Source organism: Toxotes jaculatrix, chromosome 20 (assembly GCF_017976425.1).
Source record: "Toxotes jaculatrix isolate fToxJac2 chromosome 20, fToxJac2.pri, whole genome shotgun sequence".
Taxonomy (NCBI): domain Eukaryota; kingdom Metazoa; phylum Chordata; class Actinopteri; family Toxotidae; genus Toxotes; species Toxotes jaculatrix.
In genome coordinates this window covers 1496912-1516378 of record NC_054413.1, presented here as the reverse complement: position 1 = coordinate 1516378, position 19467 = coordinate 1496912, and the positions used below count along the sequence as shown (strand labels likewise).

The following is a 19467-nucleotide window of genomic DNA, read 5'->3' as shown; positions in this document are numbered from 1 at the left end:
TGCATTCGCCATCAAAAACAAAAATCTTATGACAGAATCAAAACAGACACCTCACGTCTACATCCCTCTGCGCCTGATTGGTTAAAAAACGACGGGAAGGTGTCGCTGATTCGTCAGAAATCTGAGACTCCTGTGAACCCACCAACCGTAGTCCAGCGCGAGCCGGGTATAAATACCTCTACGTAAACAAAGGAGGGGATTAGTTCAACGGCAGCGACCCAGCCGAGGGTGACTCTTGCTGAATGTTCTTGTCTCGACAAACGCGTCCGGACCAGAGGCTGACTGTCGGGGAAAAGCCACTCTGAAGCGAATGAAGAAGCATCTAATCTTTCACTTCACATACCGAGGACTTCTAACGAAAGGAAAAAAGAGTAAAAGAAGAAAATGGAGTATAAATTACGAAAAGCTGAACCAAGGGATGTGTCTGATATATTACGACTGGTGAAGGTAGGCCTATGGGACCGCCACAAACCAGAAAAGTGGTCAAAGATAAAGTGAATGTGATATTTCTGGGTATGATTTCAACATAACGGTCTGCCCGGATGGAGCCGAGTTCAGCTACCTAAGCTAACCGTTAGTTAGCCTCGACTAGTTCCGGTTACATTGATAGTGAAAGTCAGACAAGGCCTTAAAAGACCAATTACATCGAGTAATGGTGACGAACTGGCAGGTGGAAAATGTCCGGAGGATGTCCGAGTGTGAGATCAGTGTCGACGGCCTGTTTACACCCAGGCGACTCACATCCGCATTGCCTGCCAGTTTTCCAAATATGGTCAGTCTGTCGTCGAGATTATGTCTTTCTGAGACATAATCTCGATAAAAGGTTATTTATCAGGTACCCTGATGAAAGGTTATTAAAGTTGTGTAAGTATTGACCTGGCATAAATAACTTTGCAACATTGGTACCTGGTGAGCGTTTTCATGATTAATTCCTTAGTTTTCTAGTTTGAAAAATGCGAGAGAGAAAAAAATGGCCATCAGAAGTTCCCAGATCCAGAACAGGGTTTCTGCAGAAGGTGAAAAACTTCTTTAAAAGCCTTGAATTCAGTTCCCTAAAATAAGGAGTACCAAAGTGTCGGGTATTGATATAAAAAATCGATTGACTTGTTATTTCAGGACTAAATGTAAATATTCTTTGTTGTTTCCTTTTGCAGGAACTTGCAAAATACGAAGAGATGGAGCACCAGGTGACACTCACTGAAAAAGGTGAGCATTTCAGTCACCGCCATCTCTTTGTTCTCACTAATTATCAGTTCTCTTCCTCTTATGCTTACATTTTGTTTCCTGGCAGAACTCCTTGAGGATGGATTCGGTGACACCCCGTTCTACCACTGCATCATCGCTGAAATCCAAGAAGAGAAGGGCAGTGATGGTATGTAACACTCCACACACACACACACACACATAAACACACCCTGCTTCTCAGCCTTAATCTCTGCTTCCTTCACCACTAACTGTTCAAATCACAAACAGGTTCATCAGCTTTCCCAGTTTATATAATAATTAAATCTCCCAGCATGACATTTTTAAACCTGATCGCAGAATGGCGTAGCATCCACCATCTGCTCAGACCACCACGTTTCCCTACAGGCTGTACACTGTGAGCTTCCTGTTATTGTAAAGTAACTATAGATATCATCACAGCTGAAGCCTGTCGCTGCATATTGAAGACGCAGGTGTTGTCTCTGTATGAAAACGAGCTCAGACACACTTCTAAAGTTTGTATATCACACTGTCACTACAGTAACACGACACTTGGCTTCAAACTGCATCAGAGAATGTAATTTAACTCTGAATTTGCTGAAAGTCGCTTCACCTGCTTTAACATTCAGGTTCTCTGTGGCACAGGCCTGCTGTCATTTACTAAATTAAAGAGGCAGGAAAGGGACAAAGAACTGTTTAAAATGAAACGCAGAAAATAAGAAATTCAAAAGCTAAATATGAACATCAGAAACCAGAGGCCATATACATGAAATGGGCATCATTTCCTGTGTGTTTCAGATCCGAAGGTGGTGGGTTTTGCCATGTACTACTTCACTTATGACCCCTGGGTTGGCAAACAGCTCTACCTGGAGGAGTTCTATGTGATGGATGAGTACAGAGGTAAGAACATCTGTTCCGGTCTAAATTTAACTGCATCTTAACAGCTTGTTTATTAAAAGCTCTCCTTTCCGTTTTTCTAGGCCTGGGCATTGGTTCGGAGATCCTGCGGCACCTCAGTGATGTGAGTGTGTTACGATATCTCGGCCTCTGTATCGCCTGAGTCCACCAGCTTTATGCAGGTGCGATGCTAAACACCTGTACCTCTATCATCCTTCTTCCAGCTGGCGATGAAGACGCGCTGCACGGGCATGATGTTTGTGGTGGCGGAGAACAACGAGCCGTCCGTCCAGTTCTACAAGCGCCGCGGTGCTGAGGACCTCTCTCAGGAGGAGGGCTGGAGGCTGTTCAGGTTCGACAAGGACAGCCTCGTCAAGATGGCCACTCCAGCTGAGGAATGACAGAGGTCCAGCAGGGCAGAGGAGAGAGAGGAGGAAGCGTCTGTGTCCGACTCCTCGGCTTTTCCCTCCGTTCGGACGAGGGTCGATTCACAGAAGTTCAGCTTTTAAAAAGGGGAAATCTGTATCACAGTAATATGATTGTGTTTGTAGTTCAGTCTCACGAAGCCTTTTGTCTGTTGCTTAATCACTTTAGTCAGTTTCTCATGAGTTACTCTGAGTCACGTGTGTTTATTCTAACCTTTCTTTGAGCTTGATATTTGTTAGTGCTGCTGCGTTTCACGTGCACGAAGAGTTACTGTCACTGATGTTTGCAATAAAACAGCAGCTGATCAGCATCTGTGGCCTCATGCTTCTGTCCATCAAACCTCAGACAGCAGCAGCACACGCTGAGGACACACACGTCCAGGTCCGCAGCTTCCTGTGATCACAGAGCTGAAGATGTTAGTATCCAGAAGCTCTGGATTTGGTTTCCCCAAGTTTCTCCAAAGTTCTTCCAGTAAAAAGTTTTTGTGTCCTCGATTTGAAAATATATTCACAGTCAACATAATGAACTCAGCGTGTCTTACTTTAATGACCTGACCTCAGAACGACTTTATAGAAGATGGAACTGAGGTGTGTTTCCTGTTATCACGACCAAAGACTGTTCCAGAAGAAAACTGTGCCATAAACAAGTTAATGTGAGTTACATAATGATAATTAACCCACCACCACTCAGGGTTTCACCTCAAATCAGCCGTTCAGCTTTTTCTCTGATCACAGAGTTTGACGTAGAGAGCACAGCTCTCATTGGCTGACCTCAGACATACATCTCTCACCTTTGATCTCACCTGTGGGTCTTGTTTATGTTATTAAACTCCATGTCCGGTTAAACATTCACCAGGTGGGGTTATGAAAACACCTCTGTGGATCTGAGTGTATCTCAGTGTGGATTTTGATGGTTTGATCAGTAATTAATATTCTCACATTACACATTTCCTCTAATGTAGAATTTATACCATTAAAAACTACGGTATTTTAGAGTGAAGAGTTTTTGCGGTTCCATTTATCCTTGAACCTCAAAACTTCTATTTCTAGTTTAGTGAAAGTTTTAATCAAATTATAAACAAAAACACAAACATGCCTCCAACTCAGATCCAGAGTTTCAGCGACACACGGCTCCATCACAGGCTTTTCAACAGCCTGAGAAATCTGGATATTTTAATTGTTCCAAAGTTCAAATCAGAGACACTTGATGTGACACAGATGAAGGAGACGAGAAACTAGCTTCTCTTTAAACTGCTTCCTGTTCTGTCACTGCTGGTTTCTGTTCCCTGATCAGGGAGGATAGCAGAAGTGCTGCTTTACTACCAGGCCAGCCCAAATTTAAACCATGCGGTCGTGCAAAATTACACAGTGTGTGCTGCTCTGTGTCATTTAAAACCCATTTCATTAAATTACACGCTGCAGATGCACATCGACCAGCAGTCGACGTTCGCACGTGAAAAATGGGTCAAAAAAAAAAAGCTGAACAAAAGGAGGATTTATCGCAGGAGTCTCACTGCACTACACTGCATCTGTTTTAAATGGGGTTCCTAATAAACTGACAACAACACTGGACACAACACAAAAGGGAAAACAGACAAATTTAGTGTTTTTGTGATTTTTTTCATTGAGTTTTCTAATTCATTAACATCTTTAATTAAGGTTAAAGAATTAATGATGAAAGTCAGACGCCATGTTTACTCACAGCATTAAAGATAAAACCTCAGTTTATACAGTGCATTACTTCACATGCACAATAAACACAGTATCATCCAGTTCATTAATAATGATGGAATGCATCCGTTATTATAAAGTACATCATCAGGGGAAATAAATACTGAACCATGAGTGTGTGAAGTCAGAAGTGCGGCACTTTTCCACAGCTGCAGCTCCACCCACAGAGCATGAAAATCTGAAGCTACAGACAAACTCTCTCCTCTGTGGGACAGACAAACGGAACAACAAGAAAATTCATCTACTTTTTCTAAATAAACGCATTTAAAAAACAAACAATGTGGAAAAAGCATCGTCACAAAGCTGAAAACAGGCTGCTTGTCTTCACCGGCTTTTCTTAGCTGATGTTGTGACACGTGGTTTTCAAAAATCCTGCAAAATCCTCTAAATCTGTTACTTTAATACGATAAGCTGTAAGAGAAGAAAACTCTCCACTGAGTTTCTTTGAATTTTTGAGACAGAAACATCCTCAGCAGTGGTGATAGGAACCGTTACAGAGGTGACACAGTGAAAACTCGACCCTGTGACGTGTTGAACTACACGGAAAATGGAAGCGCTGAGGTCATCGAAGGAGTAACTGGGAATGATTACAGAGGAGGAGAGAGAGGAGGAGGAGGAGGAGGAGGAGGAGGAGAGGGAGGAGGAGGAGGAAGACTGAAGACCGTTCCAAGAAGCACATTCAAAGATTCAATCTGGGTTAGTGGAATGTGGACTGATGCAACTCAGTGTCTCAGGGTGGACAGGTGTGTGTCTTCCTGCCGTCTCAGCTGGTTGAGTTGCTGCTCTGTGTTTGCTCTTTCTTCTCAGTCTTCCCACAAAAAAAAAAGAAAATCCATTACAATAAACCACTAACACCCCCCCCCCCCCCCACCCACACACACAGTCTGGTATAAACCCTCAAAGACTCACCTTCTTTTTACCAAACGGCGGATCTTTCCACAGAGTCTCCACGGTTTCGCGGCCCTGCTGAGCCCAGGTATACGCCGAGTCCCGACTCACCTGGTGGAAACACAACAAACGTCATTAATCAAGCACAAACGTCCAGAACACGCTGACGCCGACTAATCATATACATATACTACTATTTTTATTTAAGCCTCTGACACATCTGTCGGGGTCATCAGTGTAAAGTTAGTGCTATCTCTCTTTCTTTCTTTTACATCTTTAATGTCACATATTTTATTACACATCTCTAAAATTTCACAAATATCTCCTGACGTGTGAAAAAGAGGTTCAACATCTGGTTTTATCAGCTCAGCACGTGTTTCCACAGCCGCACCCTGCCCTGCTCATCTGTCCCCTCCCTGCAGGCGCGTCTCTGCGGTTCTGTCTCAGGCCTGAATGACCCAGACATCAGTGAAAATTAGAAATAGAATTCACAGCCAGGACTTCCTGCAGGACAGCACAACCCTTTCCTAAAAGGAAACGAGTCGGAGATCAAACACACGCACTGATACAACACTGTGGCATGAGACCTGCCTGGAAAGTTTTAATCTACGTGATATCCGTCAGAGGTGGAGTGGTACAGTTTATAGGGCGAGGGTGTGATTTCCCTCAGTGGTTTCCTGTTAAAAAAAAAACTCTCCTAAAATGAACTCTCTGGTTCAGCTGTGTTTATACCGAAAACTAAAATAACTCAGAAAGTAGAGTATGTATGTATGTTACTGTTTACACACACATACACAGCGGTGTCCTGTGCTGGATTAAATAAAGAGTCCCACTCAAAAACCCAAACCTTTAACAAGGACGCAGCCTGCTGAGGGTAAAACATGGACGCGCTCAGAGCCATGAGTCCAACTGGAAACACCAGGCGCTTTATCCTGGAGCCTGAAACAGAGGAGAAGAACTGATGTGACCTTTCATTCGTCTCCTCACTCGTTATCAGCCCGTCTGCCACCTCTGACCCGACTACTGTATTCTCTGCAGGCGAATGCAGGTCAGTGGGTGTTTGCGTGGTTACCTTTGGCCAAATAAAGCCCCAGGAAGCCGGAGAAACCCACCACCGCCACACTGGGGTACAGGTCAGGAGGAGGGTCACTGAGGAACTGGTACACGTCTGAAAGATGAAACGAAGCCGAGGAAGGAGAAGGACTTCGTGAAGACGGCCGACAGGTTATGAAATAACTGATAAGAGCAGTGGAAATTTATGGACATTTTATTGGACGTGAATAAAATTTATTGTAGGATGGAAGCAGCAGCCAAGATTTCAGAAGACAAGGTTTACTGCACAAAGGCACGATCAACATTATCCTGCATCTACAATACAACCACCCAGATCCATTAAAACAGGGACATTACACCGTACATCCCACACTGCACTGGTTGCACTGACTGAAGCCACTAATGTGTTTTCTCACCTCTGACTGTTGTCACTGACGTGCTGATGGTGGGTTCCACGGTCTTGTAAACTTGCTGCACAGGCAGAGACGGAGACAGACACGAGGAAGGAAGAATATTAGAAACAACTCAAAGCAGTTCAGTACAGCTTCACCACTATCTGTGACCTCGGTGGCAAAGTCACCCACCTCAACTTTCTCCATTGCAGCTTGGCTGGTTTGCTGCAAAAAAAAAAAAAAAAAGTACAAGTTAATTTATTATTAGAAAACAAAATAACACTGCATGCTGGAAAGTTATAGCCAATCTGGGACCCTCAGCACCTGACCTCCTGAGCACACATGGAAAAATACTTGGGCAGAGTTCAGTAATAAAAACAATCAGCTTTCCTGTGAGTGTTAAATCCTGCAGGTTCAAAAAGGAACGGAACAGAGAGACAACCCAGACAGATGTGATACAACAGAGCTCACGTCTCCTCTGCTTGCATTAAAACATTACACCAAACTCCATGTAAAAACTTGAGCTTTTTAAAATATAAACTGGAACTGAAAAGTGCAATAAAGACCTTTACTCCCTGACAACAGAAAGACTTTCCTGCATCGCACAAATTCTGAAAATGTAACGCAACAATTCGAGCTCTGTGCTGACACATACTGTCCGGGAGGGAGGTGGTACAGCACAACAGACGCTGACATACCTGACACTGGTTCGTGTACGGCTGTGCCCACTTCCTCAGCGATGCCACGCTCTGCTCCAAAGGCCCGGCCTCTGGCTCCACGCACTGAGGCTCTGCTTCAGGTCTCGTGTATAAAGACGGCAGCTGAGACAAACGACGACAAAGATGAGCCTTACAGATGAGATGAGTAACACAACAACATCCCAACTCTTCATACAAGATGCAGCGGTGGGTGAGGAACTTATCAGCAGTGATAAAGTAATAAAGCGCACTGTGAAACACGGCTTTAAGCTGGAGGGGGAGGCTGCATGTACACAATATCACAATGAATCCCAACAGCATGATAAAGACCAGAAAAACATGTAGTTTCTGTAATGGACCTCTGACTGACACAAAAGATTTGTTTCTATGCAAAAATCCAATTTTGGCTTTCAGCTTGCTTGTCACGTGTCTCCACATGTAAACACTCAACAATTTTAATTTGAAAAGCCTGAAGGTCACGCGCAGGGCTGCAGGACAGGCTGTGTCTGACGAACAGGGACATCTGAAATGAATCAGCACTGGACTGCAGGTGTGTGTGTGAGTGTGTGTGTGTGTGTGTGTGTGAGTGTGTGTGTGTGTGTGTTTGGGAATAAACAGGTTTCACAGTCTTTCATAGCAACATCATCGCAAGATGATGATGAAGATGAACTATGAATTAAAAATAAAGTCCCAAACAGACTCAGACTCAAACAGAGCCAGAGCACAGTTAAATATTAACCCACCTCATCAATGCTTAGGACCGGCTGCGAGCTCCTCTTCTTCCCCTCAGCGGCCGCAGCCAGCACGGAGCCGCTCAGCAGGCCCGTCAGCCCCGGAGCTGCGGCGCACAGCGACACCTGGCGGCGGAGCGGGAGAAGGCACACGCCGGTTAATGACGATGGAGAGAATCACAAGCACAGCGCGAAAAGAGTCAGCGGTGTCCGTTAAAATGTTTGATTCAGACACTGGAGTTCACCGCTACAGATACACAACAAAACACGTTTAACTCAAAGAAGGAGAAGCTTGTTTCACCAGCTTGTTAGCGACAGCAGCTAGCAACATGCTAAAACCATAGCTGTTGGCTACTTTAGCAGCGTTTGATTCTCTGTTCCTTGTCATATTTCACTGTCCCGCACTATAAGCATGTGTTTTACTAAATGGCAGTCAGTGAGTTAGAGGAGAAAACGGAGAATTTAAATGAGCAGTTACCAGTTTCACATATGACATTTTCATCCAGGACACTTTAGGCGTTTCTGCGGCGCATGCGTAGTGTATTGTCAACAAGTACAAGAGCAATAAAGTTTTGAAATGTCAATTAGAAACATGAACAACAAAAAACAAATCTATTAATAAATAAAAGGGCTGGATCTCTAAATCTTTGGGGTTTCAATAAAGACATTTCATACTGTTGTAAAAATTATTTAATAACTTTACTCACAGCATCATTATGTTCTATAAAGGATAAACACCAGAATCTGATCTTCAGCTTTTAAGCCAACGTGGAGGAGAAATCCTCAAAGTGCTCACAGTAAACATCTGTTATTCCACAACACCTGGGAAAACTCATCTGCTGATGAAGATCATGATCAAAAGCTCCAGAAGTTACTAAACAGGCCTTGTGGCTGATGCCTGTGTAATTAACTGTTTAGATGTTTTTTAATGGGTTATGAGAAATTATTAATTCATTATTGCAAAATGAATGTTGCGTATGTTCACACTTATCCTCTGAAATGTGATAGAAACTGTGAGATTAAATTTACCTGGAGAGGAAGAATCACAGCTGAAAAATAGTTTGACAAAATTTTCAATCGGTCATTTGATTAGTCACTAAAAAAAAAAATCTTTTGATAAATAGTAGAGAAAAGAATTGGGTCACAAAAAAACGTGAAGACAGACACGGACGGTTATAAAAAGCACTCCGAAAATCGACTGAAAGTTGACCAATATGAACATTTATTTCTGGAAAGAAGTTACAAATCGTTTCCAAAGAGTTTCTACTCAGATTATAAGATATGTTAATCTGATTTTACTTTCTTTTTCAGATACAGTCGTTGTAGCAAGGTATGTTTTTTTTAATCCTCTATTCTGTTTTCCTACTGACAGACTGAAGACTGGTGGACTAAAGGATGCTGCGCTATGACTGAATGTGCCTCAACTCAGGACAGCAGTACTTTATCGGTAACACGTCTCTTCTTTGACAGCGACATGAGAGGAGGAGGAGCAGCGAGAGGACTGCAGAGTGGCAGATGTGATGTTCATGGAATCAGCTGCAGAGCACGGTGACACACAACAAACGCAAAAGGGATGTGGAGTTAAAGAGGCTCGTTTCCCAGCCACGTTCATTTAGCTTCTGTTCGCCAGGTTCTGATGAGCTCAGGCTGCAACGATTAGTTGATTAATCACTTGAAAGAAAATTAGCCAGCTATTTTAATAACCTAATATTTGTTAGGTAATACTTGTTTCAGACATTTCCTGGCTCCAGCTTCTTAAATGTGAGGATGTGCTGTTTCCCTCTGACAGTAAATGACAGATGTTTGGGTCTGAAGACGTCGCCTTGGGTTCTAGGAAATTATGATGGATTTTTTTATGGACTAAGGAATTAATCTATTAAGAACATAATCATTAGTTGCAGCCCTGGTACAATAATTGCGTTTCTTGAAAACATTTTTTGCCTTTAAAAGTTTTCTCAAATTAGAAAACAGTGTTGGGTTAAGACGCCCACAGTGAAACACACAACTTCCCACTGCTGAGGAGGCGTTCACGTGGGAACACAATCTAAGATGTCTACCAGTGACACCAGGCGCTGAAGAGTCAACACTGTAAAGCTGTGGCTCAGGACGTGAGAGGTCTGTGTGGACAACAGGGACATTGTTTACACAAAGAATCGTGAATTAAAAGGATAATACCAAAGTTTTTTCATACTAAGATGAAATTCAAACCCGATCTCTCAAAAACATGCCACCTACCGGCAAGTGTGTGTTTTAGAAATGATGGAAAACCTGTAAATTTAACATCTGATAAATGATCGTTTGCATACAAAAAGGTAATTAACGGATCCTAACTCCAAATGACACCTGTATCCTCCTTTAACATGTCCCTGTTCATGTGCTAAAATCCAACTAGATTTTCAGATATTTCCACCTACAGACCTGCTGATTTTATTAACCCTTCTTCACGGGTCAGTTCACACTGGAGGAAAGACTGTTCGTCCGTTCATTGGCCACATGCAGTGCTGCTGAGGTGGAAAAGGACAGACGGCTGAGGATGAAACAAGGAAAGGAGACAAGGTACAATTTGAAAACAACACGATTCACAATGAAATTCTCGTCATAATAAATAATCCTACTACTGTTACTGCATAGCTCAGTGAAAAGCAATAACTCAGAAAATAAATAACTTAAATACATGGCTGACAGACAGAACTGCATCAGTATGTGCTCTAGCCCTTTTCACAGTTGGCTCAATGAATAAAAAAAAAAAAATCCAGAAAGGACAAGGTCCGAAACATGGAGCTGCTCGTCGAGCAGGGTCTGCTAGGCCGCAGGATCGAGGCGCTGCACTGCTTGGATGTGAAAGCTATGACAACTGAAAGTTTGCATCTGCTGAACAACTCCTCTGATATGGCTGAAGCGCTCCAGGTGATGTTTCAGTGTCTGAAATTAACACAGCCAACTGTCAAACGCTGGTGAAATTCAGCTTTGGTGGACAGAGATCATCTGAAAACACTGGCTGGTAGTTTGTTTTTTCAGGCTTTCACAGCTGAAACAGCAGCCTTCATGATACTGAGCTCCACAGGTTGTTTAAGAAGCTTAAACTAAAAAAAAACACACACTTGATTTGGTACATGACACAAGTGAAATGTGCCGAAGGTAAATTAACAACAGGCACCGTGCACCATCAAGCTGATCCATGACAAGTTTAGTCCAGTTAACACAATTTGGCAAATCTGAAAGGTGTGCACGTACGATGGGAGCCTTCGTACGATGGGAGCCTTCGTACGATGGGAGCCTTCGTACGATCGGAGCCTTCGTACGATGGGAGCCTTCGTACGATCGGAGCCTTCGTACGAGCAGATCAGAGGAAAAAAGAGGTTTAAGACTTGTTCTTCCATGAGGCTTGATGCTTCTTAAATATTTCAACTAGCTGCATATTTTATGGAGGGCACACGTTTATTTCACCTCGACAGGTCAGCCGGAAAATTAATTTCAGACACTGCTAAACGTCTCCCACACGGCAGCATGGTGTAATACCACCGCTGCTTGGAAGGTTAGCTGGTAAACTGTGCATTTACACCCAGTGACAACCTATAAAGTGCAGGGAATGTAGGTGAGAGTAGGTAAAGCACTGCCAGTGATGAGACAGGAACAGGACTGCTCTGAGACAAAGACCCTTCTCATACAGCATCGCCACCGAGTGAGGAACGAGCCGTCGTGTGCTGTGTAGCACACACACACATATTCTCAAACTATGGGACAGAGGAAGGAGAGGGGCCACAGAGAGACACGGTGATGTTTATATGAACATGAGCACAGTATAGTGGATATCTGGGAGTAAAGAGCAGAACTGGGACTAAAAAGCTGGAACGCACTGGAAGCCAAACCTGAATTTGTCCGTTTGTGATGTGACAGATCACAGCTGATATCAGACTGAAGCATCAGCAGCATCGGTGACAACATCTGTTTAACGGCGTCCTTTGTCTGTCTGCTTCATATATTTGGAGACAGGCTATAAAACTAACTACACTACAGAATATAGTGTTATAGTTTGTGTATATACCTCGCTGTATGCATCTTACAGGGCATTCTGTGATTGTTTGAAATTAGCCGCAGTCACATTTTGGCTTTTACTAAACTATTTCTCAACAAGAAGAACTGGATTAAAGATACAGGATTTAAATATATGAACTCTCAGGAAGCAGAGAAAGCTTCTCTGACACGGGTTTGTTTGGCTGCTGAAATGAAATAATCACAGGTTCCTGTGGTGAAATGAATGAACCTGGTGCTTCCAGTGCGTTTCTGCAGTGAGTCTGACTGGACAGCCTAAATACAGTAGGTGAGCAGTAGAATAGGAAACTGACCAAAGTCCAAACGTAAACCAGCAGAATGAAACCTTTTTTTCTCTCCACCATTATTTTTCCTTAGTTTTCTGAGAAAGCTAATTCTGAAAATGTTCGAGCTGACTGTTAGCGTGGCGTCTCACCGCGCCACACGTTCGCCTTCGTTAAGAAAAGCAAATCTATGGCCCCGGCCATCTTTTCCTTACCTCACCTCAGGTAAGTGCTGGTCTCTAGTTTAAAAGCCTGCGCATCAGTAGAGTCTCCCACCTGTAAACACCTGATCTCCCAGCGGGAGGCTTCAGTCTTTGAACAGTGCATTCCCATTTCTATAAAAGGAGGCCCGCTGTGGAGCAGACCTCAGCTGCAGCGTCTCACGTGCTCTAGCACATACTCTGGGAAATGCAGGCTGCACACCTGCAGACCGTCCAGTTTGCAAGGCATCCTGGGATACTCATCCTCCTTCCACTTGTTTTCGTCAGGGTCGAAGGTGAGGATGGAGTCACTGTAGTGGCCGTTGTAACACAGGCCGCCCAGCACCATGATCTGCCTGTCCAACACTGCCACCCCGTGGCCGCTGCGCCCGATGGGCATGGAGGCGAGGATGGTCCACTCGTCAGTCTCTGGGTCGTACACCTCGGTGGACGGGCAGCCCTGCGACTCGAAGGAAGCCCGCAGGATCACGCACACCCCTCCGAACACGTACAGCTTCCCATTGTGAGAGATCATCTTGTGGAAGCAACGGGCGTAGTTCATTTTGGACTTGTTCTCCCAGCAGCTGGCGTGAGTGCCAGGCAGCAGCGGGCCTCGGCCGGCGCGTGTCCTGTGTGCGTCCGAGCCCCCCGAGCTCCCCCCTCCTCCCCCACCTCCCGCTTCCCGCCCTGGATCGAACACACACACCTGTTTGGAGGTGGAGGAGGAGGTGATACCACCAGTGATGTACAGTTTACCACTGAGGACTGTTCCCTCGTGACCGTACTTGTTCACAGGGTACGGGTCCACAAACTCCCAGCGGTCCTCTGTGATGTCGTATCTCTCCGTGGAGTAGAAGGTCTCGTCTCGCGTGCGGCCCGCCACGGCATAAATAAACTTGCCGATGACGCCGACTGCAAACTCTGACCTGCAAACAACAAGCAATGTGAATATGTATCGACAAATGAATGATTCATTAAACGAATGTTGGCTGTGAGTCCGCGAGCATCTGCAAAATCACTTAACATAACATGACAGCAAAAGAAAAAAAAGACAACAAAACAACACTGCACTGCTCAAAGAAAGCAGTACGACAAACAACCAGGGCTTCGGGCTCCTCTGACCTGGGAACGGACATGTCAGCCATGCGGAGCCAGGAGTTCTGTCGAGGGTCGTAGCGGTAGACTTTGGAGGAGGCGTGAAACTCCCCGTCGGGCCCCAGCTCCTCTCCACCCAACAGGAAGGCAAAGTTGTTGACAATAGCCAGGCAGTCCGGCCGTAACGGCACCTGAGGTCCCTCCAGCTCCCACCACACCTGAAAGATAACGCACACAGGTTACCGACCCCGAGGGAGACACTGATCTAAGTCCAGATTATATAAACACACTGATCAGGGCTGTGCTGAGGCTTTTTGTGGCTCCACCAGCGTCCACACACTCACCTGCATGTGCAGCAGAACTACCTAACATCTGACAAACAAACTGAAACTTTACTGAATCCAGAAATGACTGTCAGCCATTCTTAAAGTCAAACCTTTGGGCGCTGCAGCAGCAGGATCTTGCTGTTGACCATACTGTGACCGATCATCCCCCTGAAGACAGCGGTCTGCGGGCGGACGGAGCGGATGTGGTTGGAGCGCGTTTCCACCAGAGGTTGCTGGTTGACATCGTGGAAGTAGCTGAGCGCCTGGTCCACCTCCTGCCTCAGCTGTCTGGAGTAACGGTAAAACTCTGACGTCTTCACCTGGGGAGAGGACAGAGGAGAGACGCCGACAGCTCAGGACTCCTGTCAGGAAAAGAAACCAAGTCTGCGACACACAACATTACTCGCAGCTGCTTTTATCAGCTCTCACCTTCTCAAAGATGTTGGCAGGCGTCATGAGGCAGAAGCGGATTGACTGCACGATGGTGTCCGTGTGCCTCCAGCGCCGCCGGTCGTGTCGCAGCCACGCCTGAACGGCTTCATACAGCTCGATTTCTGGGAAGCGACTCAGAGCATCGCTGTTCAGGTACGCCTGGTTCAGAGACGGAGAGAAAGGCTTAAATTTGCTAACTTCATCACTGGTTAACTGCTGAAAAAAAAACACACGACAAACTTGTGGACAGTGTTTGTAGTTAGTATACTTCTGTTTTGCTGTAAATCATTTGTTGCCTTAAGCACAACAATAACCCAACCTGCAGTCTCTCGAGGCTGAGGTAGGACAGGAAGTCGGGTCGGCTCATGAGGGGGACAAAGTTGTCGAGTAGGAAGTTGTCGAGCTGCTCCTGGACGCCCTCCACGCCCACGCTGAAGTCCTCCAGGAGGCGCATGACCTCGGCACAGTTCTCCAGGCAGATCTTGGCCAGAAGGAAGGAGCAGCAGAACTCCACCACCTCCGTCAGCTGGACGTACATGGCCGCCTGCCAGGACAGGAGGAGGAAACGGGGGAGGGACACTTGAGATTCTGTCGTGATGGTGAAGAAGCACAACAAAAGCAATGCAGAACCCCCATTCCTGTATACTACCTGCAGGATTTCTTGGACAGTGGGCATGCTGAGCTCCAGCGAGCCGTAGTACATGAATCTGAGGATGTGGCCGAACCCAGCGGCCGTCAGCCCCTTCATGTGGATCTTGTCCTGGTCCCTCTCCCTCATGTCTGCTGTGAACATGACCCGGAAGTAGTCGCTCTGGGTGGCCAGAAGCGCCTTGTGGGCCTGCAGGAGCATGGACACACAGAGTGAATGCTGTGTCTTCCTGTCTGCTGCATGGATACCTCCCAGGACTCACAGAATTTGTTACAATAAGAATTTTAAAAATACAAACTCCCCAGATGGTAGAAAATATTCTCAGCGAATCACAACACCAAGCATTTAAAGCTGCATACATTCGTGTGGGTGTTCTGCTTTATTTGTGTACCTGGAAGTGGTGCTCCTCTATCAGCAGCGTGACATCCAGCAGCAGACGCTCCTCATACAGCGCCCGGAAGCCGGACGACACACTCCCATCATGCACCTGGGACAGGTACACCTCCACATCCGCCCCCGACATAACACACCTGAAGGCATGAAGTAGAGGAAGGGGCAGAACAGGGGGGTGGGGGGGCAGACAGGGTAAGGTGTTACAAAAGATCTGTAAGGTCAAAGTACTGAACTTGGCTACAGCCGTCTACAGCAGGGACCAACTAGAATTAACAGCTTCTTAAACATGAATTCAGCAAATGCAGAGATGTGTCTCTGCAAGGCAAAGATTAGGTTTGTGGGAGTGCTGCTGAAAACAGTAGGTCTGGGACAGGAAGGGCATTCAATAGGACGCTCAGCATTAAAAGCTCAGCACTTCAGCTGCAGCATCCTAACAAGCCGTTACTCTTTCCCCGCCAAACCTACTGCGTGTGAGTCTTTGCTGACACACTGGGGAAATACCCAGGTCCTCTGCAACACAGGCAGGTTAGTGGAAAATACAGAGAAAGAAAAGAAACCATTAAAAAAAAAAAAACTAATAAATAAAAGCACCCAGCATGTCATTGATCCAGTCTGTTCAGCATGAAAGTACAAAGCCATACACACACACGCACAAATCACAAATATATAAAAGGTAACAACATGAACACACACTCAAAATGTCTTTTTACTTTTACCTAGTTTTTGCACACAAGAAAAAACAGAAACACAAACACACATCATCTGCAAACCCACACAAACTCAGTCATTCCTTAAAAATGTAAACGAAAACAAACACAAACACACAAACACACACACACACACACACAGCACACTCACCTCTGATTGGCCACGGGCATGTCAGAGGGGGTTGTCCGAGCCAATCAGAGGACAGTGCCCCTTGTGTCCAGTAGATGCTAACAAAGTCCCTTTTCTGAGCTTCAATCACCTGGACGACAAAGCCAACACAACCGCCACATTAAAGCATGAACGTCTGCGTGGGGCAAAGTGCAATAAAAAAGCCACACGAGGATTTCTGTGTTAAATATCTTCCATCACAGTCAAAAGTATGGAGGCGTGTCCACATTCTTTTGGCCATTCATTTGTTCACCTCTCATATTTTATTTAAAAAAAAACAAAAACAAAACATGGCAAAAAAAAACAAGTGCAGGGAAGTTCTATTCTATTCTACTATTATAATGTGATAAGATTCACACATAATATAAAATAATGTTATATTATAAGTGACTTCTTACCTCATATAATAAGACGCTAACCTGTAACAGGTACTGTACAGGGCTCTAACCTTTAACCATTCATTTATCCTTCAACATCCCAAAATACAGAGGACTTAAACTGTGTGAGACAGAGGGGGTGGATGAGGGGTAAGATGGATGATGAGTTAAAGGTGAAGGTTTGCTGGAGAGTCGCTCTAACGTGCAGTGCCTCAGGGTGGAAAATCCTACCTTTTGGAGCCCGGGCGAACAATCACAGGCTTTGATGGCTGAGCGCTAAGGGGCCGCTCGCATTTCCTGTGTTTATGTTTCCCTGGTTCTAACAGAGGAGACAAGAAAAAGACCCATAAGACAGTGGAGGACGAGCAGAGAGCCCAACATATCAACTATATCATAGCAAACAACAAAAGCTTAAAACAGTTTCACAGCACAGTGTACAACTGCAAATACCAGCTGTAGAACACACAGCCAGGACACTGACTTGCATTGATCCAAGAATGAGAAAAAAGTGAAATTGTTCTTTTCCTTTTTCCTCAGTAAGGATGAAGGTGATGATTTTCACATGCAACAAACAACAAAATAAAAAAATAATACAACTATTTTCCAGTAAATTTAACAAGAGGCCAAAACTTGCAGGCTGCAACTGACTTAATTTAAAATGGATTAATGTGCGGATTGTTTTCCCAATTAAACTGATAAAATGTTAGAAAACAGTGACAAATTCCAGTTACAGTTTCAAACCACTAACCCACAACTTACAGCAGTTTACTATCACATGACACAAATCCACACATCCTTCTCCCATTTTGCTTGAAAAAAATTAGTTTAACAATTAATCGACTATCAGAATATTTTCTGATAAATGTCCTGTTGATCTTGAATGACCGGTTCATTCCCTAAATATTGAAGCTCTACATATTAAAATTGATCAGCAGCTGTATAACACAGAAGTTTCAGTTGTCATGATGAAACAGAGAAAATCAGTTCTTTGCATTCATCAATCTGTCACCAGCAGCTGTTTGGTACTTCTTCCCTGATAACTGACCACAATGATGCATGAGTTGCTAAGACTATAATTAATTATTACTCATTTAATCATCCAATCATTTAAGCATTAATCAAGCTGCTAAGACTTGAACCTCACATGTCAGTGAAGACAGAGTGTATGAGACATAAAACTGTTCTCCCGCGGTGTAGCTCTCAGCCTCTGACTGACCTGACTTTGCCTCTCGGTGAGAAAGAAAAACAACAGGTTGACGGTGTGCACAGAGTCAGTCAGCTCACATGCTAACCTGCGGCTAACTTCATTTTTAGTGGACCTATTACTCAGAAAAGGACAGTGGTCAAAGCGAAGTGACTCGTTTTAAACTCAGATTGATTTATTTTTTTGTATTTTTGTGTCATTACATTATAGTAAGGAACAAACCTTGGGCAGCCAGGCAGAGTAGTGCGAAAGACAAAACAAAGACGGACAAACCGTGTTGCTTTGACATGTTAAATGTTTAACAGTGGGTTAGAAAACCTGCCCTCGGTTACACCGGTTAGTTTTTATTATAACAGCAGGTAGAAGTGTGCTACAGAGACCTTACGTGCTAAGATTAATGTCCCAAAACAAAGGCTAGCGGCACACATAACGGTCCACTCTCAACTCCGGTGTCCCAGTGTGCAGGCGACTCTACGGGCTGCTCGCTCACGTTAATCGCGCTGGAAGAAATGTATAATAAAGGCAGATATTTCATTCTGAAGCTAGCGACCTGACCGACCAAACTAACTGTCACGATTCTCAGCTGTGCTGACAGGAGCTACGGGGGATCCGACACTGATCGACTCAGGGAGCAGCGTTAGCTTAGCTGCTGAATCCAGCCGTCTCACCTCGGCGGTGCGAATCCCCACAACCCCTCTTCGACCAGGCAGCTCTGGCTCCTTCGGACATGAAGTTGCGGGTTAGATTCCGGGATCAAGAAAGCGGGCGGCAGCGATACACTGCCATATTATTATCGTCCATCTGCCAGACGGAGAGACCACCCCCCACTCGGCTCTCAATTAAACGGGTAACAAACCACAGCAGTGCACAGGCTTTGCGGACGCCATTTTCTGCGCCGGCGTCATTTCCCTTCTGGGCGGAACTGAAGGGCGTTGTGCGGTGCAGCAAAGATTGTATATTGAGAGCGATGTCTCACTCTCCTTACTGAATGAGCCTACGGGGGACAGGCCCAGGGGTCCAGGGGGTCAGGGGGCTCTGCTGAAGTGACTATTAACATTTCTAGTTGGAGAGTCAAGTAAACGACCACAAAGAGACGCAAAACAACTACAAAGAGACTCAAACGATCTTAAAGAGATACAAAACTACCACAAAGAGGAATAAAACAACTCAAAGGAGACATAAAGGGACCATAAAGAGATGAGAAACAACAACTGAGAGACTGAATAGAACCACACAGAGACTCAAAATGACCATAAAGAAATGCAAAAGAAATCTGCATCAGTTTTAGTTCCTGTGTGTCTCTTTCAGTCTGAGTGTCTTGCTTTTATATAGAATGAGTGGGGAATGTTTACAGTCTGTCCTGTTGTCTCATAATGTATTTACAATTTAAACGGTGCATTTCCACAGATAAATTAACATTAATTTAAATTTACAGAAACGGGGACAGGTAGTCCAGCACACAAGGATTTGGATTACTGGGATTCACATTTGGGAACTACAAACCACACAACAGGACTACAAAAAAACTAAATGGATGACGTCACTAAACAACGACGGACCTAACGTATGAGTAAGAATATA

The 19467-nt window shown here is 44.8% G+C and overlaps 3 protein-coding genes across 6 annotated transcripts; 1 reads left to right on the top strand and 2 right to left on the bottom strand.

The window, feature by feature from the left end:
* The first annotated feature begins 213 nt into the window (after nt 1-213).
* LOC121200449 (diamine acetyltransferase 1-like) lies at nt 214-2836 on the top strand. The gene is made up of 6 exons (XM_041065775.1): nt 214-447; nt 1155-1206; nt 1292-1372; nt 2002-2103; nt 2184-2224; nt 2325-2836. Exons 1-6 carry the CDS (start codon nt 385-387, stop codon nt 2499-2501), a joined length of 516 nt encoding a protein of 171 aa, XP_040921709.1. The 5' UTR covers nt 214-384; the 3' UTR covers nt 2502-2836.
* Nucleotides 1580-18798, bottom strand: klhl15 (kelch-like family member 15). Of its 4 annotated transcripts, XM_041065666.1 has the most exons (11): nt 18555-18573; nt 16914-17001; nt 16704-16803; nt 16288-16396; nt 15428-15566; nt 15037-15225; nt 14707-14931; nt 14385-14546; nt 14066-14275; nt 13657-13847; nt 9232-13460 (listed from the first exon to the last, which is right to left on the bottom strand). In XM_041065666.1, exons 4-11 carry the CDS (start codon nt 16305-16307, stop codon nt 12701-12703), a joined length of 1896 nt encoding a protein of 631 aa, XP_040921600.1. In that variant the 5' UTR covers nt 16308-16396; nt 16704-16803; nt 16914-17001; nt 18555-18573; the 3' UTR covers nt 9232-12700. The 4 variants fall into 4 exon arrangements, 3 of the variants coding, with proteins under 3 accessions (XP_040921600.1, XP_040921599.1, XP_040921598.1); XR_005896526.1 differs by lacking the exons at nt 16288-16396; nt 16704-16803 and adding an exon at nt 1580-1591 and having other exon boundaries at nt 9471-13460; nt 18555-18798; XM_041065665.1 differs by lacking the exon at nt 16704-16803 and having other exon boundaries at nt 18555-18606.
* apoob (apolipoprotein O, b) lies at nt 4137-8552 on the bottom strand. Its single transcript, XM_041065763.1, has 9 exons — nt 8497-8552; nt 8031-8144; nt 7288-7410; nt 6782-6814; nt 6614-6668; nt 6217-6312; nt 5992-6083; nt 5166-5255; nt 4137-5064 (listed from the first exon to the last, which is right to left on the bottom strand). Exons 1-9 carry the CDS (start codon nt 8518-8520, stop codon nt 5020-5022), a joined length of 672 nt encoding a protein of 223 aa, XP_040921697.1. The 5' UTR covers nt 8521-8552; the 3' UTR covers nt 4137-5019.
* Nucleotides 18799-19467: the final 669 nt, after the last annotated feature.